The sequence below is a fragment of the Littorina saxatilis genome, linkage group LG12 (genome assembly GCF_037325665.1).
Source record: "Littorina saxatilis isolate snail1 linkage group LG12, US_GU_Lsax_2.0, whole genome shotgun sequence".
Lineage (NCBI taxonomy): Eukaryota > Metazoa > Mollusca > Gastropoda > Littorinimorpha > Littorinidae > Littorina > Littorina saxatilis.
The window spans coordinates 16,307,143-16,334,316 of record NC_090256.1 but is presented as its reverse complement, the minus strand read 5'-3'; the positions used below and the strand labels follow the sequence as shown (position 1 = coordinate 16,334,316).

Sequence of the window (27,174 nt, the reverse complement as noted above, 5' to 3'; positions counted from 1 at the left end):
TTTGTATTATTTAGCAAATCTTCCTGTGTATGGCGTGCAAGCTCTCTCTCTCTCTCACACACACACACTCTCTAACTAACACACACACACACACACACACACTCTCTAACACACACACACTCTTACACTCTGTAACACACACACACAAGCAACCTCACACCACTGTAGTCATCTCAGGTTATTTTCTTTATTGACACAGCATTACAGACTGGACTACAAGCCATAACGAAAACAAAAGAACAAATGTATAAAAAATCTTAGAACATTTGATCAGTTGATCTGCCGTAACTGTAATTGAAATTGGAAAAAAAAAGAGTAAAAGGGTTAACTGGGTGCTTTAAAATGGTAAAAAGATGAGTCTACGTCAAGCAAGTCCTGCAAACATCCGCAGATTCAGATAAAAAAAAAAATCATTGCACAAAACAGAATCACATCTGCCTAGGTAACTTTGGCGTAGTCACAACCGTTTACTACTCAACCTATTACAAGGTACCAGAAGCAGATTTTGTACACATAGTTTTAATACCCAAACCCACACTCATTTTGCTTTGATCACTACAACTGCAACCTACAAGAGATGGTCTCTCCTTGCTGAAAGACGATCGCTCTACGCTAGGAATACGTTACCCAAAGCACCAAGTCCTAGTGTGAAAGAGACCGCAGTCTCACACATCACTACTGCAAAACACCTTTCTCTGCCAGAAGCATGTAGTCTACTCTAGTTATTTACCTTGCGTCTGAACAAAACAATGCTGATCTCAGCAGATGTTACCAAAAGTTTGTATCCTTCATTTCAGCAAAGATAACTGTGCTATCATAAAATATGAAAGTTTGAAGAGGCAAATAACCAAGGAGATGTGGTTTACATGAAGGACAAACGCCCAGCACGTACAAAGGACTGAGCAGTGACACGAGCGTTCAATGAGGCGCTAGAAATAACGCTAAGGGATCATTCAAAAGTGAAGATTAAGAAGATCAACGAATATTTACACCCATTGGATCTTACACAGCACGTACACTTATAGCCATGGTAATACTTGTGAGGTGAAATACACCAGCTCAACTCAGAATTAACTCAGCTAGACTTAACATGAAACCCAGAGAAGTTCAATCATAATACTAAATAGTCTGAACGCCAATGAACATCCACTAAAGTAACGGCCGTTGTCTTAAAGAAAACAGTTAAAAATCCACTATGTGTAACTCTCAAAAAGGGCCAGAAGAGGCAAGTTAAGAATTGATCATACCAAATTCACAAATGACATTGAAAAAAGACAACTGTTTCGTCATGCCAGGATGTTACAAACATAATGGTGACTGAACTACGGCCAACAAGGTCCTGTCCATGGTTCTAACGTTTTCCCTGCACTTGGCTGCTCGTCCCACACAACTGATAGGCAGTGGTGTCAAGTTTAAACGTGGAATGTTTTGTTGCTTTCATGTCAACCATCAAGCTAACCCCAGCTAAGTCCATCACTGACGGCCGATTCGTGAACTAAAACCTTGACATGCAGAGGTGTGGGCACATTTCTTTCCTGTAGCGTCTGGCGTTCTGCAACAGTAGCTCTACAACTATCACCGAGCTATGAGAATGCCAACTGGGAAACTCTGGTCTGGCTTCTCACGTCCACACCACTTTCCTCACAGGAACCTTGTGTGCAAGAAAATCATCCCCTGAGGCAAGTGCACACACAAAGACATGATGAAACATCACTGGTCATGGGACAAGAGGAAACGCTATTTCTCAACTAGTGCTTGTTCATGAGAATTACCTTCAGTGCTCTGGAAGGAAAGAAATAAAGAACACAAACAAAAGTGTACCATTCCACGTCTAAATCAAGGCTTTTGCTAACGGAGATGTGTGGTGTTAATGATTTGTATGTGCAACAGTTGCCTTTGGTTTCCCAATGTTTGAGTCTCCTTCCCTACTGGCACTAACCTCTGTAACTACAAGAAGCTGTTTGAATACGAAAAAGTAGAGAATAAAAATCAAACAGGCGAACGTTCAATACTTTGCAAGCTGAATTAATCACTTCTTCAAAGAATTGGCAGTAAAAGTGTAAACATCCGCTAAAAAACATGTCCACTTTTTCGCTACAGAAAAAGTCCAACCGGTAACGGAGAATGAAATGAACTAATTACAACAAAACACAGAGAATGTCAACAGAAACACCGTGTGCCTTAGCACAGAAATGGGGAAACAAACAAAACGTGGATATTTACAGGGTGGTGGAAACAATCAACAAGTAACAGGTTCCCGACTACAGTGAAATAAAGACTAAACAGCAAGGAACGGACTGAGAAGCCCTGTTGAGATAATGAAATCTGAGCAAATCCTGCCTCTATATAATAACAAGGTCAAACAAAGGGAGATTAACAAAACAAGAAGAGGGATGGGGGAGGAGTCAAAAAGCTCTCTTGGTTAAATAGCAGCTGTGTGACTTGGGGGGGGGGGGGGGAGTTACAATGCATGCTGGGCTATGTCTGCCATCTTTCTTTCTTTATTTGGTGTTTAACGTCGTTTTCAACCACGAAGATTATATCGCGACGGGGAAAGGGGGGAGATGGGATAGAGCCACTTGTCAATTGTTTCTTGTTCACAAAAGCACAAATCAAAAATTTTATCCAGGGGCTTGCAACGTAGTACAATGTATTACCTTACTGAAAGAATGCAAGTATCCAGTACAAAGGATTTTTAACATTTCTTACATACTGCTTGACTAAAATCTTTACAAAAATGGACTATATTCTATACAAGAAACACTTAACAAGGGTAAAAAGAGAAACAGAATCCGTTAGTCGCCTCTTACGACATGCTGGGGAGCATCGGGTAAATTCTTCCCCCTAACCCGCGGGGGGTATGTCTGCCATCTGCGCACAGCGTATTACAGCAGTCCCTGCAATGTACGGCCCCCGGCGTGAGCGGACACCTGACATGTACGGACACATTTGCTCGGCACGGAGTGTTTTCCTTCTATATTTGCCCCCCCTTAAACGGACACCTGCAAAACGTGGACGCGGACACTCATTTTCGGTCCCAAAAGCAGGTCATACCTCCAATGTACGGACAGACCATCGTCAAATTTTCACCACAACAAAATCGATAACAGAGCAGTCCGGCTCTTGGTACAAAGATCACAGCCGCAATGGTGTGATGACAGTCACTGATAACTTGAGTGCACGTGTACCCATCGTGTGTCTGTGTGTAACCTCTTTCATTGACAAGATACTCTTGTTTCCCCTCAGCCTTGACCAGTGAGTCGGTTGCCTAATCTATGAACCCTTCAGTTGTCTTGCTTTGTCAAAAGTTACGACACAGTCAACTGGTTTTGCTCTGAGTGAACAGTGCAGCTGGTCTCTCTGCCCACAGCCCCCAACAGTACATGGCTGGAGGGAGTGAGAGAGAGAAAGGCAGGGGGGGGTGGAGGGTTAGCTGGCTAAACTCTGTGGGGTGTCGATGTCCGGTGTCACCGCATGTCAGCAGGAAGAGCATTGGAGAGAAATAGAGAGGTGTACTCTTCCACACAATTTCCAAGCATCAGTTGTCACGGCTTGGGGTAGGCATTAGTGAGGGAGAGTGGGAGCTGTGTTATGTACAGTGTATTTCCGACTGAAGAGTGAAAAGTCACTGCCATGCCACATGATCGGCATGCAGTCAATAAAGCCAGACAAGAAACAAATAAATTACTTGATTATGACATGCAGCTCTATCTGCTGCTATTTATTCAAACTGGTTTTCAAGCTTATTCTTGCAAAGCATCTGCACACGCTCCTCTGTGCTGTGTTTGTGTGGCTGCTTTCGTATGTCAGAGCATGGTGAGTGTGTTCACTGCCTTGAGGATTTATTTTATCTCTTCTTTTCAACACTTTTCATACAAATCATTTTTACAGAACGTTTAAAGAAGTATTAGGAGTTTATTGTTATTGTTTAGTAGCCACAAGAAGTGATTAGCATAGACTCAATCCTGTTGTTTGTGTGTCTCTGTGTGAGTGTATGGGGGAGGGGGTGGTGTGGTCACCCCTCCCGTGACCGGACACCTGCAATGTACGGACAGTTTTGCTATGGCCCAAGGGTGTCCGTTCATGAGAGGGACTGCTGTACGTGAGGCTGTGATGGCGATACAGTGGGCTAAGCATGCGCTAGTCTACACAGGACAACGGCCATTGCAACGTCCTTTACACCAGCATGTAGAAAAATAGCATACAAAATTTGCACAAATTACTGCATGTTTTCCTATCTACCTCTACTGCTGGCACTGATGTTGAGTATTGCTGGCTAAAGCACAAGACCTAAGTCGTCGCTGGCAGCTAAACAGAGCTACACCAAGGAAACAAAAAGATCCTATACAGAAGAAATTCTGCAACAACAAAAAGCAGTCCCCTTTCAGCATTTTGTACATTTAGCAAATTTATCTTGATCATGTTCACAAGCTAACTGTCACAAATCATTGCGTGAATATTAACACCTTACAGGGAGTTTCAAATGTAAAATATATCCAACTAGTTCCATCATTGTGGCCTGCAAACTGTTTACAATGCAGAAGGCAAATCAGGGAAATAAATATGACAACTAATATATCTCATCATCATTTGTGACTGAAGCATTCAGCCTGGTACAAGCCCCAGGGACCAAAGCTTCGCCACAACGGCAGAAAGCGAGGGAGCATGGAATCCACGCTGTAATTGCAGGCACAAAGAAAGACCACCACTGTACACACACAACAAAGGAACTGGCGCTATGAACACACAATGATCTGGTGTACTGCCATGCCAGTCAGCAGAAAACCGCAGAACCAAATCAACCTCAGTCGTCTGCTTACTGCATGCTTTCATAGTGGAGGCAGTTCCAGATCAGCAATATGAGATGCGTACTGTGAGCGACAACGCCATCCATGGAAGAGACACAAAGTTCCCCACTACGGCAGTGTTTTACCTTCTATGACAGCAGTATGCAACCAATGTAACATTGTGATCATTGCTTTTCTTTCATCAGTTATCTCCCTTGACCCTATCATCCTCTGCATTTTGTTGTTAAATTTTCCTTCTAGAAAAAAGACCGTAGTTGGACGTGGTGTAACCTAAATCAAATCACCAACACTACCAGTTAACAGATTTTATTATCTCTGTGTGAACAAGCTAGACGTAATCTCAGTATTGCAAGCAAAAAGCGATAGCTGACAGTGCTGTACACAAACTAGCCAAGCTTCCGTGACGCGTGTGCTGCATACAGGAGCTGTTACACAGAACATGTCAGCTACTCTGACTGTAGCAAATCCCACTGCTGCCATAAATCAAATGGAGTGAAAATAACATTGCAAGAACAGTGAAGCTACAACTTGTCAAGTAAAGCTTGCCAGGTTAGGAATTAACAAAAAGCAAGACATAAACTTGATCAAATCACAACATAGACACATGGTCACAGTATTCACAAAGTCTATGGTACATGGCCACTTCATTTTCTCCCATTTTTTTTCCATCCTGTTTTTTCTTCTTCTTCTTTCTCTTTTTTTTCTTCAATTTTTGTCCAGAGCATACAGATCCGAGCACTGAATACACTACATAATGTTTGTTATTGAGAATCACATACAGCACTGAATAAACTGTAAAAAGTTGTAATGAAAACCGACACAAATTTCTTTCTCACAAAGTAAATCAGACACATTTGTGCCCTTTCATCAGTTCTCATCAATGTTAAAAACAGACACAGTAGAAGTCACAAACATTCAATGTACAGTCAATTGGAACACACAGTTTCAACACCTTCAAAAAAATCCTTTCAAGCATGCAGTAGCATACATAATGAAATGTCAAATGCATTATCAAAGCGATCATGTTCCTGTAATAGCAAGGCTAAAAATGTTCACAAAAATGTTTCACAATGTCTGCAGTACATGGCAATGACTTCACAAAATATTCCTTCAAATGAAAAGCCAAGTGGACAGGCAAGCAAGGCAAGTGACCATGAACAGCGACACCCATCGGACTGTAATCCTAAGCAAGCTCAGTGTTCAAATAAAACCGACATCTCCAAACTAAACAAAGATTCATTGCAAAAGTTATGTCAAGCCTTTTCCTCAAAATCTGTGAAATTTAACAGTACATGTCTTCTTCTTCTACGTTCCCGGAAACAGTACATGTAAAACTTTGTAAATTCCGGCTTGAAAAGACTGCAAGTACAGGATAGCAACACCCAGATGGTTCTAGTTTACACAGATCTCCTATACTGCTGTGACTTTAATGACCGTAAATGTAAAATTATAAAATGCAGATCTGCGTGACTGCCAGAACATTTCCTCCCCCCTGACTGGTTCAGGTCGAAGTCTGACAGATCGCTAAGCGTAACAAAAGGAAGATAAAAGCAGCAAAACAAACAAAATCATCTGGAAGCACCAATGATACAAATGACTTGAGATTTGTGTGCACAAAACTAAAAAGAACGGACAGAAAAATGTGAAAATGAAGGACATCACAGTGGCCACGATCTACACAGATGTAAGTTTGCACATTGCAAGCATATTCACGTTGATGATGATAATTGTGTAATCAAAAACAAAGGACAAAGAGTCAAGATGAAGCATCAGCTTTCCATGGTCCATTGACAGTCACAACAGGTCGCCAAGGATTGTGGGATGGTTTTGATGACCGGGCGAAACATCCATCGTAATTCACCTACACCAGTTTCTCCACCACCCTCCACAGGTAAAGATGCATAGAACACACAAGATGTGCACGCAAGGCCGAGACTATTTGTATTTTCTTTCTTGGTTTTCCCCCCACATAGAGATACATACGTGATTTACCTTTCAGGTGACCAAAAAGAACTCCTTTACTTTCTGTAATTCCGTATACATCCAGGTTACCGTGTTCCACCCCTTCAGTGTAATGCCCAGCATGGGACAGCAGAGAGAACAGTTCCATCAAAGTCAGGAATCTTCAAGTTAAACCTTTCTATCCCGACAGCAGCAAGCCAGGTGATGACGTGTAGACGCATCATGACGATGACGTGTAGAAAGCGAGAGATGCAATGTAAACGCATCATGATGATCATGTGTAGAAACCACATGATGATGACGTGTAGAAAGCAGAGAGATGCGATGTAGACGAATCATGATGATCATGTGTCGGCGCATCAAGATGATTACGCCTAGAAAGCAGAGAGATGCGGCTATGAAGACACAATGGGGCGGGCGAGTGGAGTGAAGATGAGCGACGCGCCGAGGACGATAGACCATGGTCTACTGGCCGTCGCTAGGAGTGATGGCGACTCAGATGGTGCTCTCCTTGCTGTCCTTCTTCTTCTTGGAGAAAGACGGCATGCGGAATTTCTTCTTCTTCTTCTTTTCCTTTGTGGGCGACGGGGCTTCCTTGGTGGGTGAGCCCTGCAACAGTCACACAGACAGTGAGCCAAATAATATTGAACTAAAGACATCACACAGACAGCGAGCCAAATAATATTGAACTAAAGACATCACACAGACAGCGAGCCAAATAATATCAAACTTAATAAATCACACATCAAGTTAGCCACATGATATCAAACTTAATAAATCACACATCAAGTTAGCCACATGATATCAAACTTAATAAATTACACATCAAGTTAGCCACATGATATCCACCTTAATAAATCACACATCAAGTTAGCCACATGATATCAAACTTAATAAATCACACATCAAGTTAGCCACATGATATCAAACTTAATAAATCACACATCAAGTTAGCCACATGATATCAAACTTAATAAATCACACATCAAGTTAGCCACTTGATATCAAACTTAATAAATCACACATCAAGTTAGCCACATGATATCAAACTTAATAAATTACACATCAAGTTAGCCACATGATATCCAACTTAATAAATCACACATCAAGTTAGCCACATGATATCAAACTTAATAAATCACACATCAAGTTAGCCACATGATATCAAACTTAATAAATCACACATCAAGTTAGCCACATGATATCAAACTTAATAAATCACACATCAAGTTAGCCACTTGATATCAAACTCAAGAAGAGATTCAATTCAAGGGACCAGTGGGACATCTGCTATCTTTGTCTACAATCACATCTGCTATCTTTGTCTACAATTGCATCTGCTATCTTTGTCTACAATTACATCTGCTATCTTTGTCTACAATTACATCTGCTATCTTTGTCTACAGAAGACTTCAGCATCTTAAATGCCAAAATTGATATTGTGTTAATGCGTACTTATAATACGATCTGATGCTACAGTCTCTAACATCATTCCTTTACTCAAACAGCCAATACAAAATAACGTGTTTGTGGACAACATGTCCCTGTGAGGAGACAGGCAGTCTGACGTCTGCAGTGCGGTGGTCTCAGTCAGTAGTCCCCAGCAATGCATGGTGAGCTAGCAGTGTGTCAGAAAGATGCAGTGTGGGGTTCTCAGTCAGTAGTCCCTAGCAATGCATGGTGAATTAGCAGTGTGTCAGAAAGCTGTAGTGCGGTGGTCTCAGTCAGTAGTCCCCAGCAATACATGGTGAATTAGTGTGTCAGAAAGCTGCAGTGCGGAGTTCTCAGTCAGTAGTCCCCAGCAATGCATGGCGAGCTAGCAGTGCGTCAGAAAGCTGCAGTGCGGTGGTCTCAGTCAGTAGTCCCCAGCAATGCATGGTGAGCTAGCAGTGTGTGAGAAAGCTGCAGTGCGGTGGTCTCAGTCAGTAGTCCCCAGCAATGCATGGTGAGCTAGCAGCGTGTCAGAAAGCTGCAGTGTGGTGGTCTCAGTCAGTAGTCCCCAGCAATGCATGGTGAGCTAGCAGTGTGTCAGAAAGCTGTAGAGCGGTGGTCTCAGTCAGTAGTCCCCAGCAATGCATGGTGAGCTAGCAGTGTGTCAGAAAGCTGCAGTGCGGGGTTCTCAGTCAGTAGTCTCCATCAATGCATGGTGAGCTAGCAGTGTGTCAGAAAGCTGCAGTGCGGTAGTCTCAGTCAGTAGTCCCCAGCAATGCGTGGTGAACTAGCAGTGTGTCAGAAAGCTGCAGTGTGGTGGTCTCAGTCAGTAGTCCCCAGCAATGCGTGGTGAACTAGCAGTGTGTCAGAAAGCTGCAGTGTGGTGGTCTCAGTCAGTAGTCCCCAGCAATGCATGGTGAGCTAGCAGTGTGTCATAAAGCTGCAGTGTGGTGGTCTCAGTCAGTAGTCCCCAGCAATGCGTGGTGAACTAGCAGTGTGTCAGAAAGCTGCAGTGTGGTGGTCTCAGTCAGTAGTCCCCAGCAATGCATGGTGAGCTAGCAGCGTGTCAAAAAGCTGCAGTGTGGTGGTCTCAGTCAGTAGTCCCCAGCAATGCATGGTGAGCTAGCAGTGTGTCAGAAAGCTGCAGTGTGGTGGTCTCAGTCAGTAGTCCCCAGCAATGCATGGTGAGCTAGCAGTGTGTCAGAAAGCTGCAGTGCGGGGTTCTCAGTCAGTAGTCCCCAGCAATGCGTGGTGAACTAGCAGTGTGTCAGAAAGCTGCAGTGTGGTGGTCTCAGTCAGTAGTCCCCAGCAATGCATGGTGAGCTAGCAGCGTGTCAAAAAGCTGCAGTGTGGTGGTCTCAGTCAGTAGTCCCCAGCAATGCATGGTGAGCTAGCAGTGTGTCAGAAAGCTGTAGAGCGGTGGTCTCAGTCAGTAGTCCCCAGCAATGCATGGTGAGCTAGCAGTGTGTCAGAAAGCTGCAGTGCGGGGTTCTCAGTCAGTAGTCCCCAGCAATGCATGGTGAGCTAGCAGTGTGTCAGAAAGCTGCAGTGCGGGGTTCTCAGTCAGTAGTCCCCATCAATGCATGGTGAGCTAGCAGTGTGTCAGAAAGCTGCAGTGCGGTGGTCTCAGTCAGTAGTCCCCAGCAATGCACGGTGAGCTAGCAGTGTGTCAGAAAGCTGCAGTGCGGTGGTCTCAGTCAGTAGTCCCCAGCAATGCATGGTGAGCTAGCAGTGTGTCAGAAAGCTGCAGTGTGGTGGTCTCAGTCAGTAGTCCCCAGCAATGCGTGGTGAACTAGCAGTGTGTCAGAAAGCTGCAGTGTGGTGGTCTCAGTCAGTAGTCCCCAGCAATGCATGGTGGGCAAGCAGTGTGTCAGAAAGCTGTAGTGCGGGGTTCTCAGTCTTACCTCCTTGCTGCTGCGTTCCTCCAGTGTCTCCCCGCCGCTGGCACTGTCCAGGGGGTCCGACTTGGTGGGCGAGCCCGGCTTGTCTCCATCTCCCTCACCTGCACACACAACACACTCTCGTCAGTTTAGGATTGACAGAAAACATACAATATATTGGGGGGTCAGGACCTGCTCACACAAAATTCACACTTTAATAAGTTTAGGATTAAAACAGAACGTAAAATATAGGGGGAGAACAGAGGAAAGGGCTAGGTGGTGGGGCTGGGTATGGGGGGGGGGGGGGGGGGGATGTCTGCCATGGATCACACACCCTTGTCATGTCACCGTCATTTCCCTGAAAATGAGAAGCGGAATGTGGGCAACAGAAAAGGCTAATGTTGAGGGCAGGGAGGAGAAGAGAGAGGGAGTGGTGGTGGTGGGTTCACTCATCAACTTTTCACCACAGAGACATCCTGACAGGAACAAACGCCTCCATACATGTCAAACAAAAATAATAAACTAAATAACAAATCATGTGATACACCACATGCAAAGCCTCCCCCCGCCCCCCCACCAGTTCTAGTTTTGATACAACACAAACAAATGTCAAATGTACTGTGTTGGGATTATAATATATCCCCTTCAAAACTTTGTAGGTTATTTGATGAACTTCATGGGAACACAAGTCATGTAGTCCTGAACAGTTCAAGAGTTCAGCCAAGCTAGGCTCATCAAAAGTTCATCACAGTTCACACATGTTAACAAAGTTCATGTAAATAGCACTCTGGGGGACTGATTATCCCTGAGGCGGCCCTGACAGAAATAGCAGGAAAATAAAAGATACTTGGGAGATAACCTCCACAAAAAAGCAGGGGAAATTCTGCTACAGAAAATAGCCTTGGCACAAATTCATGCTCTGAATCCTGAAAAATATACAGTAAACTACAAGTTGTAGAAGACCAACTTCTAGTTTTACAGCAACCCTCAACCTGGTCTCAGTTTTCAAGAGACCAAGGCTGTTAGCTGGAGAAAAGATCAGAGGCCGGCACTTCTGGGTTAATGGCCACAAGAGCCAGAGAGGGTCAGAGAGAGAGAGAGAGAGAGAGAGAGAGAGAGAGAGAGAGAGAGAGTCAGAGAGAGAGAGACAGAGAGAGAGAGACTAGAGAGGGAGCCAGAGAGAGAGAAATAGGGGGAGAGAGAGGGAGCCAGAGAGAGAGAGAGAGAGAGAGAGGGGGAGAGAGAGAGAGGGAGAGAGACAGAGAGAGAGAGAGAGAGAGAGAGAGAGAGAGAGAGAGAGAGAGAGAGAGAGAGAGAGAGACAGAGACAGAAAGAGAGTGTAGACATTTGGGTCAGAGGAGGTTACAAGGAGCATTCTGTGCGCTCCAGCTGTCCAGTCTAACAATAGCGCACACAACGCTCACAGCTTTGATAGACCACACAGCCTGGACTGCACCTTTTACCTAATCACCCTACTTTACAACCAGAGCTTTTCTACTGTAGCGCACACCACAGTCTGACTGCACCTTTCACCTAATCACCCTACTTTACAACCAGAGCTTTTCTACTGCAGCACATGCCACAGTCTGACTGCACCTTTCACCTAATCACCCTACTTTACAACCAGAGCTTTTCTACTGTAGCGCACACCACAGTCTGACTGCACCTTTCACCTAATCACCCTACTTTACAACCAGAGCTTTTCTACTGTAGCACACACCACAGTCTGACTGCACCTTTTACCTAATCACCCTACTTTACAACCAGAGCTTTTCTACTGTAGCACACGCCACAGTCTGACTGCACCTTTTACCTAATCACACTACTTTACAACCAGAGCTTTTCTACTGTAGCACACGCCACAGTCTGACTGCACCTTTTACCTAATCACCCTACTTTACAACCAGAGCTTTTCTACTGTAGCACACGCCACAGTCTAACTGCACCTTTCACTTAATCACCCTACTTTACAACCAGAGCTTTTCTACTGTAGCACACGCCACAGTCTGACTGCACCTTTCACCTAATCACCCTACTTTACAACCAGAGCTTTTCCACTGCAGCACATGCCACAGTCTGACTGCACCTTTCACCTAATCACCCTACTTTACAACCAGAGCTTTTCTACTGTAGCACATGCCACAGTCTGACTGCACCTTTCACCTAATCACCCTACTTTACAACCAGAGCTTTTCTACTGCAGCACATGCCACAGTCTGACTGCACCTTTCACCTAATCACCCTACTTTACAACCAGAGCTTTTCTACTGCAGCACATGCCACAGTCTGACTGCACCTTTCACCTAATCACCCTACTTTACAACCAGAGCTTTTCTACTGTAGCACACGCCACAGTCTGACTGCACCTTTCACCTAATCACCCTACTTTACAACCAGAGCTTTTCTACTGTAGCACACGCCACAGTCTGACTGCACCTTTCACCTAATCACCCTACTTTACAACCAGAGCTTTTCTACTGTAGCACACGCCACAGTCTGACTGCACCTTTCACCTAATCACCCTATTTTACAACCAGAGCTTTTCTACTGTAGCACACGCCACAGTCTGACTGCACCTTTCACCTAATCACCCTACTTTACAACCAGAGCTTTTCTACTGAAGCACACGCCACAGTCTGACTGCACCTTTCACCTAATCACCCTATTTTACAACCAGAGCTTTTCTACAGTAGCGCACGCCACAGTCTAGACTCCCTGATGAACATTTTGTATGCCATGCAGCATTATTCAAGGTTACACTTCTATTCGTGACCATTCATAACACAAACATTCAGAAGCTGTCCTGAAAGTCTGCCAGGGTTCATTCAAGACACCATGCAAACTCTACACATTAAGAACTGGCAGTGAGAAGAAAAAGCACTATGCAACAACATCCTAGAGGAAGTGAACATGTATGCATGGATGCATGTGTGGTATGAACACACAGCCTGAACATGTTCAAAGTCACCACTGCCATGCAGTAATCATTCACTTTTCATCATTCATTTAAAGCTGTTATTTTCCACCACTGCCTGCCGGAACGTTCATTAAACTGACGCAATTCTGGCTTCCAGAAAAGAAACAAGCATCGGCAAGTGTATGCCTTGGTACAATCTGCCAGGTTAATGCTACATCAAATGATTCAAGTGACACAAAGCTTTTCTTGCCTGCACAGAAAAGGCAATCCATAAAAAGTGATCTCTTCTCTCTCCCATCCCTCATTACTTATCTGCTTTATTATTTCATTTTTCTTGGGTGTGTGTGTGTGTGGGGGGGGGGTGTGTGTGTGTGTCAGTTTCATTTTGTACAGCAGATTGCACGTAGAGCAAACATGTGTCCAGCTTGACCAGACAGGACTTACCTCTGGGCCGCCGGTCAGAGTGGGAGCGACCGATCCCCTTTCCCTCCAACTCTTTAATCACTAGACGGCAGAGAGCAAACCATGCACAGTGGTAGCCACAGCCAGGCACAGAGAACAGTCACCACACAGGCAAAACATGCTGGTTATTAGCACACAGTACTAGGTAGCATTAACAAGTACAGTCGAACATGTCTATGATGACCACCCAAGGGACCAAATAAAAGTGGTTCTTAAAGACAGGTGATCATTATGGAAAGGTGAATTATAAAGGAAAGAACCTCCTTGGGGTTTCTTTGGGTGGGTTGTGATGGGCAGGTGGTCGTTATCAAGAGGTGGTCGCCAGGACAGGTTCGACTGCAGCACTCAATACTAACTAACATCTAGTGATACTACGTTTCACCTAGAACAGAGGCAGGAGTAAATGGTCTTAATTCATTAGTTCAAACTTGAATAAATCATTTTTGAGCTGATAATATCAACCTGTTGGCTCAAGCATTGAGATTACTGCAAACTTGAGAATCATTACATTGACACCAGCCTCTGAATCAGTCTACAACATCAAGTCAAACACAACACATCCTGCAGATGAGGAACTCTTTAAAAGGGTGGTAACATGGTAAACTCAAGGACAGCTTTATTGCTCTGACCCAAGGTAAGCTAAATCTGGAGTGTAAAGAAAGGTACCGATGAGGAGTGGATGAATGTGGGGTGGAGGGCTGGGTCTCACCCAACTGTTAGCACCCTCCCTGTAAGATAACTCAAGGCAGTTATTTATGGCTCTACTGCAGTAGTGGGCTCCTAAGCATTCACTGTTCCTCCCTGACAGCTTCTTTCAGGAGTGACACTTTTAATACCACTCCCCTTCAGGGGGTTGAAGAAAGTAGCTGACAAAGTCCGTTCAGTTACTCATCTGCGAGTTTCTTATGTTTTCTACTTGTACTACAATCAAAAGATTTGCATGCACAACATCAAGAATAATGACAATAACAAAGAACAATAACAAGAATAACAAAGAAAAACAGCGACAATGACAACAAAGAAAACACTATCAACAGCACGACACTCCTAGTCCTATGCTATGTTTAAGTTGAACGACATCACACTGTCAAACAAAATGCAAACACATGCAGCTAAGGTTGATTTACATTTGGCATGTCAGTGTGCATCATGTCCACCACAAAGGCTGTACTGTGCACCACAAAGACTGTATTGTCCACCGCAGTGCAGTCCTGTCAATACCCATTAGCGCCCACCAACACAGAGAAACAAGACAACCCTTTCGCTGTGTGATACACTTCTACGTTCAACCGTGCCAACTTTGTTCAAGTAGAAACCCGGCCTTGAGGAGCGACTTTATTACTGTGCAAGCCACTGGATCACTGCACTGTGTTGCTCTCAACATGGGTCACAATACACTAGACTTCTGTGAAACGTTGGACTGAAAAGGTGTTATCTTGAAATCCTTATAAACAGGATACTCTCAAAACTAGATGCATGTACTGAAGGAAAAATTCACAAGCTGAGGAAAAGCTTGAGTCTTTTTCCCACAACCGATATGTGTCACACGAAGTAATGAGACTCATTAACTGTCAAGCAATCACATGTAAAAGCCTACGCCTCCACCTAGTTACACTACTACCAGTACCATGAAGTCAGTTTCAATTGGCTTCAGTCACTTACGCGCACGGTTTTTCTCTGGGTGTCTCTCAGATTCTGTTCGGCGCACGGGTGCAGAGGGGGCCGATTCTGTGGACATGCAACAACAAGGTAGCACGTGCATCACAACATCAAACACAAGGAGGGGGGAGGGGGGCACACTGCACAACATTCACATCTTAAGGCAAACAACACAACACACAAACGCAAGGAATAAATGCAAACATCTGGCAAAAGAAACAATAATGACTACCTTCAAAACATCCATGAAACTGTTACGGAGCAAAGTGCATCTTCAAGCATGTGCAAACAAACAGAAAACAAACAGTAAACAATAACCAAAGGACCACATGCCAAACTAGATTCAATATTTTTTTCAAAGTCTTCTTTAATATTTCAAAATTATCAATTAAGTTTCTTTTTATCACTACTGTGTCTTTCTTATTTTTCTTTGCATTTTAATTAAACAGTTGCAACATTTGAACTCAACATTAACCAGCATTTCTTCAAGTATATGACATTGATTTAGAGTCACATTTTTTTAACAGCTGCGGGCCCACTCCCTTGAACATGCTGTATTAGTCTGCACGTTAGTGCAACCGCCAACAGCAGGCATCAATAAATAAGGGTAAGGGAGGGGGTATATTGGTTCCACTCCTTGTCAGCCTGTGTTTATTATGCAGCATGTTACTCTGGGCTAGTCAATCGTTTGCAACAGTTAAACAGCACAGATACATCAGGCATTCCTACATCAGGCATTCCGCTCTGTGCCTACAAGGCACACTGTTATTTCACACTCATCACACAGCTGCACCTCATAACCATCATGACATCACAATGACCACAACACTAATTACATGTGATATTACTTTAGTACAGTCGGCTGCATCTCATGGGTACACTGAGTGCCAGATTTACATAAGTTCAACAACTTACTGTGGCAAACATTCCATAGGACAGTTTGTGCTTGGCACAAATATGGAATATAACAAATATATGCTGACTTATGTTATTTTGCATTCACCCATGCATTTAAGATCGTGTCAGGCAACACAATCACTGGAACAGGTGGCTGCAGAAAGTACTCTTTCTGGCTTTGCTTAATCAAAAGACAGCACAATTAACTACTTGTTTACACCACCACTGTTATAGAGATCGCAAAGTCTGTGCTGAAAAAGTTTGTGGTGGTTTTTCTTGCATTACAACTCTGCACTTAGAAACTAAAATGAAAGATTATAAAGGCAAAGCAACCGAAAGAACAAGGAATGGAGCTTCTTCCAACAATTAACTTAAACTATGCACCCCTTTACCCTATCAAGGAAGAATCTAAATTGAGAGGAATGTGTTGGAGTGCTCCCCACTTTGGCAGAGGCACCCAAGTGTAAAGAGTTGCGTGATTAGACCTGGCACATGTTGTGCGTTATTCTTAACACTAACATGTCTTAGCATCAGCCTATTTATGATCAAACACTGCAAGCTGTAACAAGTTACATGTTCACACACGCCATATTGTGCTACAACAATGACAATACTTTCATGGAGTTAAAGACAGGATAGTGAAAAGCTGCAAACATGTACAACTTATAAGTTTGAGTGTGATACGTATTGAATAAATAACAGTATTGAAGCTGTGGGTACTGGCCTGTACAAACCTAAGAGTAAGAATGAAGTACACTGGAATCCCCTGACACCCTCCCCCAATTTAAGACGGTCCGCCTTTTAAAACCTTGCCTTTTCAGATTCTAGTCCAAACCTATATAAATGTAGCTCCATTTTAAGACTCCTACCTTTTAAAGATTATCTTTCCCAGATTTGTGGAGGTCTTATAAGTGGAGTGTCTCTGTTTAACCATTGCTTATTGCTATGCTTTTGTGTCACTGTTTAACCATTGCTTATTGCTATGCTTTTGTGTCTCTGTTTAACCCTTGCTTATTGCTATGCTTTTGTGTCTCTGTTTAACCCTTGCTTATTGCTATGCTTTTGTGTCTCTGTTTAACCCTCGCTTATTGCTATGCTTTTGTGTCTCTGTTTAACCATTCCTTATTGCTATGCTTTTGTGTCACTGTTTAACCCTCGCTTATTGCTATGCTTTTGTGTCACTGTTTAACCATTGCTTATTGCTATGCTTTTGTGTCACTGTTTAACCATTGTTTATTGCTATGCTTTTGTGTCTCTGTTTAACCATTGCTTATTGCTATGCTTTTGTGTCTCTGTTTAACCATTGCTTATTGCTATGCTTTTGTGTCACTGTTTAACCATTGCTTATTGCTATGCTTTTGTGTCACTGTTTAACCATTGCTTATTGCTATGCTTTTGTGTCACTGTTTAACCATTGCTTATTGCTATGCTTTTGTGTCACTGTTTAACCATTGCTTATTGCTATGCTTTTGTGTCTCTGTTTAACCCTTGCTTATTGCTATGCTTTTGTGTCACTGTTTAACCATTCCTTATTGCTATGCTTTTGTGTCTCTGTTTAACCATTCCTTATTGCTATGCTTTTGTGTCACTGTTTAACCATTGCTTATTGCTATGCTTTTGTGTCACTGTTTAACCATTGCTTATTGCTATGCTTTTGTGTCTCTGTTTAACCATTGCTTATTGCTATGCTTTTGTGTCACTGTTTAACCATTGCTTATTGCTATGCTTTTTTTTAATCTTCAGTAAACATTGCTTGTAGAGTGTATACCCCTGCCCCCGACCCCCGACCCCACCCCTTTAAGATGAGTCAAGCCTTCCCCACGTTCAAGACCCTGCTTTTCCAAATGTTGTGTTGATACCCTCTACTCGCTGCCCTTCCTCTCCTTAAGACCTGATTTTGTCATTATGCTGGCAATCTTAAAAGGAGGTCGCAATGCCGTTCCTTCTGCTGTCACGCAACTGATGAGGAACCCCACTATGTACATTGTGTATTCCCATGTTAAATGGTTGTTCCTCTTCCAATATTCTGCATACAAGTCAATTGCATGTTATCTCAGCTGCCATGATACATTCAATTGTTCTATTCTGTATATGTTCTTTTGTAACGGGCCTAGAGCCATAGGTTAGGCACTTAAAAATGTCCAGTTACTATTATATTATGATGTTAGGGGGTGCAGGCAGCCTCAAGAAATCATGTGTGTAATGTACATGCACCCTTAATTCCACCTGTTAATCTGTCATGGCCATTTTTTATAGGTAGCAAACTGCTGGATTATCAGCTAATTAGATTAATCACGGCTTCCATGTAAATGACACCATTTTACATGTATGTACGTCGACTTTGTGCGATGATTATGAACGTTCTGAGGAGCTATGGGTAACACCTTGAGTACATGAAGTACATAGCAGACATCCATTCCACTTGGTTAGAATATGATCTACCATTGTCAGGTCCAGTACTGCAGAGCAAAGTACATTTCTTGAGAGCCTCCTTCTCAACTTCTCATGTGACAAACAAACAAAACATTGGGAATGTTGAAGTGATCCAGTTTGAAGTTTGTCTTTTGTCATTGTGTTGATGAGCTACTTGGATGAAGTGTGGAGAGGTTAAGCCCACCAATTGACACACACACAAAGCCTTGTTCTAGCCACCCCATTGAGTGACAGCACTGACAAGAGACATAAGCACCAGCCTCTGGCCCCAACACTAGCAAGCAGGAGCTTACACAAGAGGACTGGACCTGACGGAGCAAACCATACCACAGCATGGAGTCTGACTGGCCCTGGACTAGCGTTCAAGAAGGAGGCAGTCAAGAGAGGGAGGAGTTAGGCGGGTACAGTACAGACCCTAGGCAAGGTTAGCATGCACAGACAGAGAGATAGGTGTTGGGAGGAAAGAGAAAACAATTACCACTGGCATAGCCGTGGCTCAATGCATCACAGAAGCTGTCATCAGCAAGCAGGGAAGTATCGTGGGGAGATTGTCTTGGCAGAGAGGGGGCGCCACCTCTCCCAGGGGCCTCGGGGAGGGAGGTGCGAGAGCGAGTTCTGCGAGGCTGGTACAGTCGGTTAGCGTCACTCGCGTTAGGGGTGCGTGACCTTCGTCGTCTGCCCGCGTTGGCGCTGTAGGTGGGTTCTCCAATGGACCGCGACCTGCGCGACCTTGAGTGCGGAGGGTGAAGAGTGCCTGCCTTAGCTCGCCACGGGTCGTTCATGAGAGGGTTGCTACCCACGCTGGTTTGACTGGCCCCCGAGTGGGAGCGCACTCTGTAGCCCATCGAGTGCAGCGACGTCTCACTGGCCAAGGAATCTTTGGACCGGTGGCGCCGAGGGGGATTGGACATGGTGGGGGTGTAACCATCGTCAAACGACACGGATCTCATGGGTCTGGGTGTCACTGACCCGTAACTGCCGGTGGAGATCTTCCGTGCGGGTTTGGGCGTCTGTGGCGGTGACACCGTTGTGTCCCCTACAGGGCTTGGCTTTACGGGTGCCTCTGTAAAAGCGTCCTCCCCGTCATCCAGTTCATCCTCTGTGTCCCCGTAGTACGCAGATGCACCATCCCTTCCTTGACCTTTTCCTGACCTCACGCCATGCGTTTCTTTCTCAAAGGATGCATCAAAGGAGCTTTCTCTGTGGAAGGAATTGCCCATGGGGTGCAGCAGCTTGTTGGATTCTTCTCGCTGACGTCGCCTCCTTGGCTCCTCCCGGTACTCACCTCCCTCAGGGACAGGGGGGGCGGGGGGAGGGGGCATCTTTTTCCTGTCCTTGGATGAAGAACGGTCTTTAGACTTCTTGGCTTTTGCACCAGGTTTGGTCTGTGAAGTCTCCATGTCTGGTCCACCCACACATGACAGTTTCTTCAGCTTGCTCTTTTTGGGAGGAAGCTCGGGAGGCTGATCGGCAAGCTGAGGGGGCTGGTCAAGGACTTCCCATGACCTTGACCTGCGTGGTTCCGTGTGGTATTCTGCCAAGCGTTCCATGGAGCGGTGTTGTTTAGGGGGCAGGGGTGGAGCCGGGTCCTCTCTGTCCAGACTCTCCCTGGATGCTGCGTGCACGCGGATCTGGGGCGGGGGCGGGGCCAGGGCTGGGTCTCCCTCCTGCCGCCTCCTCCTCATCCGTCTCTCACTCTCTGCTCCACCTTCACCTCTAGCCTCTCTCCGACCCTTCATGCGACCCTCTGACCTTGGCCTGTCGATGACCTCCAGGGCTCCACCGTCATTGTCTCTGGGGTCAGTCTCCACCGGGCGCCTGGCTCTCCTGACCCTGGGCGGCTCGTCGTCATAGCTGACCATGTCCAGATCGACCGCCCTCAGGCCTCTGTTCTCCCCTGACACCAGGCTGTCTCTGGACGCCCTGTGATCTCTTCCCTTGGCTTGAGTCACATCAGTCTTGGACCCTCTGTTCTCTCCTGACACCAGGCTGTCTCTGGACGCCCTGTGATCTCTTCCCTTGGCTTGAGTCACATCAGTCTTGGACCCTCTGTTCTCTCCTGACACCAGGCTGTCTCTGGACGCCCTGTGATCTCTTCCCTTGGCTTGAGTCACATCAGTCTTCGACCCTCTGTTCTCTCCTGACACCAAGCTGTCTCTGGACGCCCTGTGATCTCTTCCCTTGGCTTGAGTCATATCAGTCTTGGACCCTCTGCCCATTGACTCTGTCTCCTCCCTTGATCTGTTCCTGGCTTCAGCTCTGCCTGTGGTGTCTGTGGGACCCTGGTTCTCATCCCTGTTGCCTGGCGGTCGTCCACCTGACCTTCGGGCTCGGGGAGGTTCGTCCCCATAGTCCACTGTGTCAAGGTTACCTGCGATAGGTACCACATCTTCTGCCACTACTGGCATCATGGATTCCTCTCTAGCCTCCTTGGCTGTGTTCTCTTCCTGCAGGGAATCCCTATCTGCTGACATTGTTGAGCGCTTGACGGACAAGGAAGGAAAGTCTTCGCCCACAGTCTGTTCTGCATGGAGAGGTTGCTTGAAAGACGACATGAATGCCCTCTCTTCCACCGTCGCTTCTTGCACAGGCTTTTCCTCCAAGGGCTGTTCCGTCTGCCAGTGATCCACAATCTCTACAGCGCTTGATGCGTGTGGAGTCTCGTCTGAAATGGCTTTCACCTGTTTCTCTCTTTTCTTCTTTGGTCGCCTAACCCTCGGTGGCTGATTTTGTTCATCTTGGTCATCAAAATGTTGTGCCTGGAGAGTTTGTTGTGGGTGTGTTTCCACCTTGTGTTTCTCTGCTTCAGGCAAATCTACAGACACAGCGTCTTCCTGGAGCAGGTGTGGAGGGGGAGGGGGCAAGTCCTGAGTGTCCAGAAACTCTGTATCAAGAGGTGCAGTGTGTGGTGGTGGGGGTGCTGCCACCAGCTGTGGTACTTGATCCTCCCAATGGTGTGCATCAGGTGTGCCTGGAGCTCTGTCAGTCTCTGCTTGACTGTCTGCCTCCACTGCTGCCTCCTCCCTGTCCATCTCTCTCTGTCTTCTTCTCCTTCTCCTGCCCGAGCTACGCCGGTCAGCCGTGTCCTGGTCAGCAGCTGCTTGGTTGACAGTGTCTGGCGCGGTGGGGTCATTCTCGCTGTCCACTGCAGCCCTCTGCCTGCGTCTCTTGGGCCGGTCAGACCTGGCCTGGACTGACCCCCTGTGAGGGTCGCTGCCCTCCTCCTCCTTGCTGAAGTTGTCCGGTCTGCTCTCGTCGCGCCCAGTGCTCATGCTGGACTGTGAAGGGGGTGGGGGGGCATCGTCTATCAGCGTCTCCTTTGACCTCACTTTTTCTCTGCTTCGTCGGCCGAGCTGTCGCTGGCTGTCCAGACTGCTGCGTGACACAGAGTGCGAGTCGTTCCCCAGGCTTCGGTGCAACCTGTTCATGCCACCGCGTCGCCCAGTGTCATCATGCGTCGTCATGCTGTTGTTGCTGCTCTTGGCTTCCTGCCCCAAGTTTGGTGTGAAGAGTGAGGCGTGGTCGTCAAGCAGCGTCTCCTTTGAGCGGTTCTTGCGGACGTCGTAGTTCATGGGCAGACTGATGGACCTCCTGGCCGCTTGGCGCTGCCTGCGCTCTGTCTTGAGAGGCGTCACCTCCAGCAGCGTCTCCTCCGACTTGCCCATCTTGGACTGGTACTTCTTGAACGACCCGTCCCGCCGCCGACCCAGCTTGGGAGAGCTGGTCACAAGGGGTCCCTCATCTTCCGCGAGATCTTTCATCTTCTGGGGCGAGATGGCGGAAAAATCCATGGCGTTCTGGTCAACAGCCTCCTCTTCTTCCACTGGGTCTTTCTGAGCAGGGGGAGGGATGTCTGAGAACTGCAAGGGCTTCCTGGCGATGAACACCATGTCTTCCTTGTACAGCTTGGCCCCCTTGGTCACCCCGCCCCCCTCCCTGGCCTCGGCCAGCAGGTCTTCCAAGGAGCGCGACTTGCTGGGGTTGGAGTCAGACTCGGGCAGGGCATCGTCCGTCTCCTCAGTGTCGTGAATGAGGACCTCCAGGGACTTGCCGTAGATCATGACGCCGTCCAGGTCCTCCACGTCCAGCTCCTCCACCGACTTTGACACCGTGTCCATCAGAGTCCACTTGTTGTCGCTGGACGTGGATCCCTTGCCCGGAGACTGCAGCAAAAACGAGGACATGGGCCTGCCACACTCGGTCAGCTTGGAGGGGTCGATGGTGACCGTGCGAAAGGTGGAGTCGATGATGGTCGTCTTGCGATTCTTGGAGTGGGGAACAGGCCCTGCACTGTGGACGCGGCGAACAGCGGAGCGACCTTTCTGAGATCGTCTGGTGACGGCACCCGGCTCGTCCAGCTCATTCTCCACGCTGCGCACTCTCTGCAGCTCCCGGTGGGTGGGGTCTGGGAAGCCGGCAAAGGGAGGGCTGTTGATGATAGGGGAGCTTTCCAGCGAGGCAGAGTCTGTTCTGTACAGGGCAGACCTGGTCCCTTCCTCAAGTGGGGAACTAGTGGCACGACCACAAACATCTTCATCCTCTACCTCCTGGCTGGCCAACGGGGCGACACTGGTTGGAACACTATTAGCTTTCTGAGCAGCTGTGGACACCATGGGAGCTTCTACAATGGACTCTGGTGCCTCTGCAGGGTCATCCCCTTGTTCCTCCTTGGCTTCCAAAGTAAACCCTCTTTCACTTTTAGATTCTGATTCTGATAGACCTCTGCTGTCCTGTTTTTGTTCTTGGCTTTGCTTGTTGTGTTCACCGCCCTCATTGTCCTGGCTTTGTGTTTCTTCTTCTGGAGCAGAGGTAGCGGAGGTGAAGCTTGTGTCACTCTCAGCCTCCACTGGGCTTGCCACTCCCTCCTCCTGTGCTTTTGCTGGAGCTTCTTCCTGCTTCCTGGGAGCAATGTCCCCGTCAGAGGCCTCAGAGTAGGTGTTGGACACTTCTTCGTCTACAGACTTGATGTCCTCGTCCATGTTGCGGATCTTGGTCGCCTTTGTTTCCGGCTCAGTCTCAGTCAAATGCTCCTGGGTCAATGTCCCCATCTGTTCACCGGTTGTCTTGTGCTGTGCTGGGTGCTGGGACAGGGGCTTGTTGACCGCTGTGGGCGCGATGAAGACAGGCTGATCAGCTGAGCTGGTGAGGTGTTTCTCTCCTTGAGGCGTGAAGGTCCCAGTCTCATCCAGGTCCTCAGCCGTGGCGATAGGTGCGGGCGTGTCAGGAAAGGAGGCGGGCGTGTCAGGAGAGGAGGCTGCCTGTGACGGAGCCCCTTTGAGCGGAGTGGGGGCCAGGTTCTCCTTGTAGTTGTCGGTCATCATCAGCAAGTCCTCCAGACTTTCGTCTGTGTCCACGTCCACGTTCTGCCGAGCCAGCAGCGCTTCCAGAGTGTCCTCCCCTTCCAGGAACTCTTCTCTAACAGGGGACAGAGGATGAGTGAGCCCTCGGCGAGCCCAGCGGGGCGACTTCTTCCTAGGCTTGCCCAGCTTTCCCCCATGTCGGCCCGACTGGTGTGGTCGCTTGGCCGGGTTCTGCTGATAGCTGGGGCTCTTCACTACGCTGGCTGGGGCTTCCTCCTTCTTTGGGGGTGGAGGGGCGACGTTGTTCCGCTGCTCCTGAAGCACCCTCACTCTCTTCCTGCTGGCCTGCTGGCCATCCTGTGGCTGTACGACGGTGACCCGGGGCTGTGACTGCGTGATGGTCACATCCTCGATGGGCCACGACCCCTTTGGGCCCTGCGTTCTGCGGCGCGTGACCTTGGACTGGATGGTGAAGGAGATCTTCATCACACCATCCCCTGGCTGCCCCTGGAACAGCTGGAGGGGCTGGAGCTGTACTGTCATCCCCTCGGGCTCCTGTGAGGACCCCCCGCCCTCCATGGGGACGTCCACCTTGACCGCGTTAGTCTTGACCCGCACCATCCTATCTGCCGCACCAGCCTCTACAGCCCAAGGGTCGGGTTCAGGGGGGTGTTCAGCGAGGGAGGGAGGGTAAGAAAAGGAAGCGGGGGCACTAGCGTAAGAAGAGAGAGGGTCCCCGGGAGAGAGGTGGCCCTTACTGAGCGCGGCGGCCATTGCGGCCCGCACCACGGTGTCCACCAGCTGACCCAGCCCCTCCTCCTCCAGCTGGGGGCCAGGGGGCGCCCTCCACGCCCAATCCTCTGTCACTGAGCGAGACAAACAGTGAGGGTGGTGGACCAGCAAGAACAACACAGGCAACCAACTAACACACACACCTCTCTCTACTCCCCCCTTGTGCTGTGTACTGCTGACGCTGCAAAACATTAGTCAACACACTCTGGGAGGAAAACAGGTGAGAGAGAAAATTGGCACACACACACAGTGAGAAAGACGACGAGTTCATTCCACACCTCCCCCAAAAGAAACCACCCTCAGTCTTGAGTGTGTACAAATCTAGTTCACAAACTATATCAGGCAAAAAGTAGTTAAAAAATGAAGTAAAAATAAGCTAGCAGAAAATGGCAAAGATAGAATAACATGCTGCACAACACACCGGCAAATGATTCATGGCCAACCACCCGCGTGTAAAGAAACAAATCTTGACAAGCTTTTCTTTTACATTTCCCCAATCCCTCCCCCTCAAAAGATAAGATAACAAGCAGAGGTCTAACAAAAACACATGAAAATCAAGCACAACAACCACAAACAAATCAACACTGGAAAAACAAGCAGGATGACAAAACCGAGCAATGCAAGTTGCTGCAAGCAAATGACAAACCCGCTTCATGTTAGTGATATAAAAGCCATGTGCAAACGACTCAGTCAAAGAACAGACGTAAAAGAGCGGATTCAGCTAGCTTTCCAAGTGTTGAAACAGTGACAACTGTCAACCTTATGCTAACAACAGTGCCATACTGTTCACCAAATATCTTACATAGGGAATGGTTTACATATTTTACAAAATTCCCCAAAAGCATACAGAAATAACACCTAAAAAAATCAAGAAAGAAGTAGATAGGAAGTTGTGTTCTTAACAACAGCTCCATACCATAGAAAAACGGTCTCAGCTTTGTGCATTAAAAAGTATGTCAGCTCTGACAATAACAGTGAAAGCTGTCTTTATTCTAATGGCTTCATGCTCTGTGAAAGCTGTCTTTATTCTAATGGCTTCATGCTCTGTGAAAGCTGTCTTTATTCTAATGGCTTCATGCTCTGTGAAAGCTGTCTTTATTCTCATGGCTTCATGCTCTGTGAAAGCTGTCTTTATTCTAATGGCTTCATGCTCTGTGAAAGCTGTCTTTATTCTAATGGCTTCATGCTCTGTGAAAGCTGTCTTTATTCTAATGGCTTCATGCACTGTGAAAGCTGTCTTTCATAACAGAAAAAGCATCTACTCTAAAGTCCAACGTTAAAAGCTTCATGCAGTATATGAAAGCTTTCAGTTGTGAGCTTTCACTGTTTCATGCAATGTGACAGCGATGTTACCATGAAGAGTACACGACTAAACATGCTTCGCTCAACTAGTGCTACATGCAGTAACCACAACTCCATGCATTTTGACAAGCGTGCCAGCACTTAGCCGCACAGCAAATCGTTCAGCCTACTTTTAAGTCTGTCCGTGGCTGGGTGGGGTTAGTAACATGAGCGTTAAGACAGTGTTATCAGCAGTGAGCGCTGTTAGGGTGTTTACCTTTGGGGTTTACCGGTGGCGCTGGGCTGGACTCTTTTCCTCGCTCACCGTTGACAACAGTATCAAGGTTAGTTTCCTGTGTGGGTTTGGCTACAACAAAACATGCACCTGGCTACAACATCTGACAACAACCATGCAGTCACTGACAGTGGGCGGACAACATTAGTCACTCCCTTCACACACACGTAACTTTACCAACAGAAAACAACCCTACACCACACAGGAGAGGAGGGGAGTCTTCACTCATACAAGAGTGTGATAGGTAGACAGTTAAAACCAAGTCATGATTACAACAAGAAGCTACGATACACACACCTACAGCTTGTATTTTATGTGCAGAAAATAAAGTGCTCTCTTGGTCTGTGGCCAGCATAGTGTCTTCTAATCAGTACTATTGACAACCATAAACCATCAAATCTTTTGCAAAATGTTCAAGATGCACAGAATTAAATAAATCAACGAAAGTAGCAGCGCCTCTCCATAACCAAAAGAACAAATTATAACTGGCATGCAGTCTTTTCTACAAACTGTACAACCAATAAGTTTTCTGTTTTTCTTCTTTTTTTAACATTTAGACTTTGTCTCAATTTGCCTTATTGGGGGTTCTGTAACTGAGACCACTTAGAAGGTGCTGAAATATTTTGCCATCTCACCAATAAACACTTTCATTTTAGGCCTTGTCTTACGTTACTTGGTTCGGTCTAACATATTTACGCCAACACCAATATTCAGAGCTCTTCTCAGTGGGCATCTCTTAGGGGTTGTACACTTGCAAGTCAGGGCATATAAAGAGCTTAATTGTGCCTGAAAGTGAGTCTTTGAACGGCTCTGTTAGAAACTATAATGTTAGAAATTATTTCAGGAGTATTGTAGTTAATGTGTAACATCTGTATTCCACAGCTGTTGTTATTGTGTGTCCAAATAGCGGAAATTGCCCTACACCATGACGGGTTGATTACTTATTAGCGGGTCACTCTTCAACTCTCGCGATGCCAAAGATACAGTCATACAGAGGGGATACTTGATGCAAGCTATCAAAACACCAACACAACACTCATCACAATCATATGGTGCC

At 46.5% G+C, this 27,174-nt stretch overlaps 1 protein-coding gene across 2 annotated transcripts; it reads right to left on the bottom strand.

Moving 5' to 3' along the window:
- Positions 1–173: 173 nt before the first annotated feature.
- LOC138981357 (serine/arginine repetitive matrix protein 2-like) lies at positions 174–25,077 on the bottom strand. Of its 2 annotated transcripts, XM_070354249.1 has the most exons (5): positions 18,928–25,074; positions 15,123–15,188; positions 13,443–13,502; positions 10,106–10,203; positions 174–7,379 (listed from the first exon to the last, which is right to left on the bottom strand). In XM_070354249.1, exons 1-5 carry the CDS (start codon positions 24,731–24,733, stop codon positions 7,266–7,268), a joined length of 6,144 nt encoding a protein of 2,047 aa, XP_070210350.1. In that variant the 5' UTR covers positions 24,734–25,074; the 3' UTR covers positions 174–7,265. The 2 variants fall into 2 exon arrangements, with proteins under 2 accessions (XP_070210350.1, XP_070210351.1); XM_070354250.1 differs by lacking the exon at positions 13,443–13,502 and having other exon boundaries at positions 18,928–25,077.
- Positions 25,078–27,174: the final 2,097 nt, after the last annotated feature.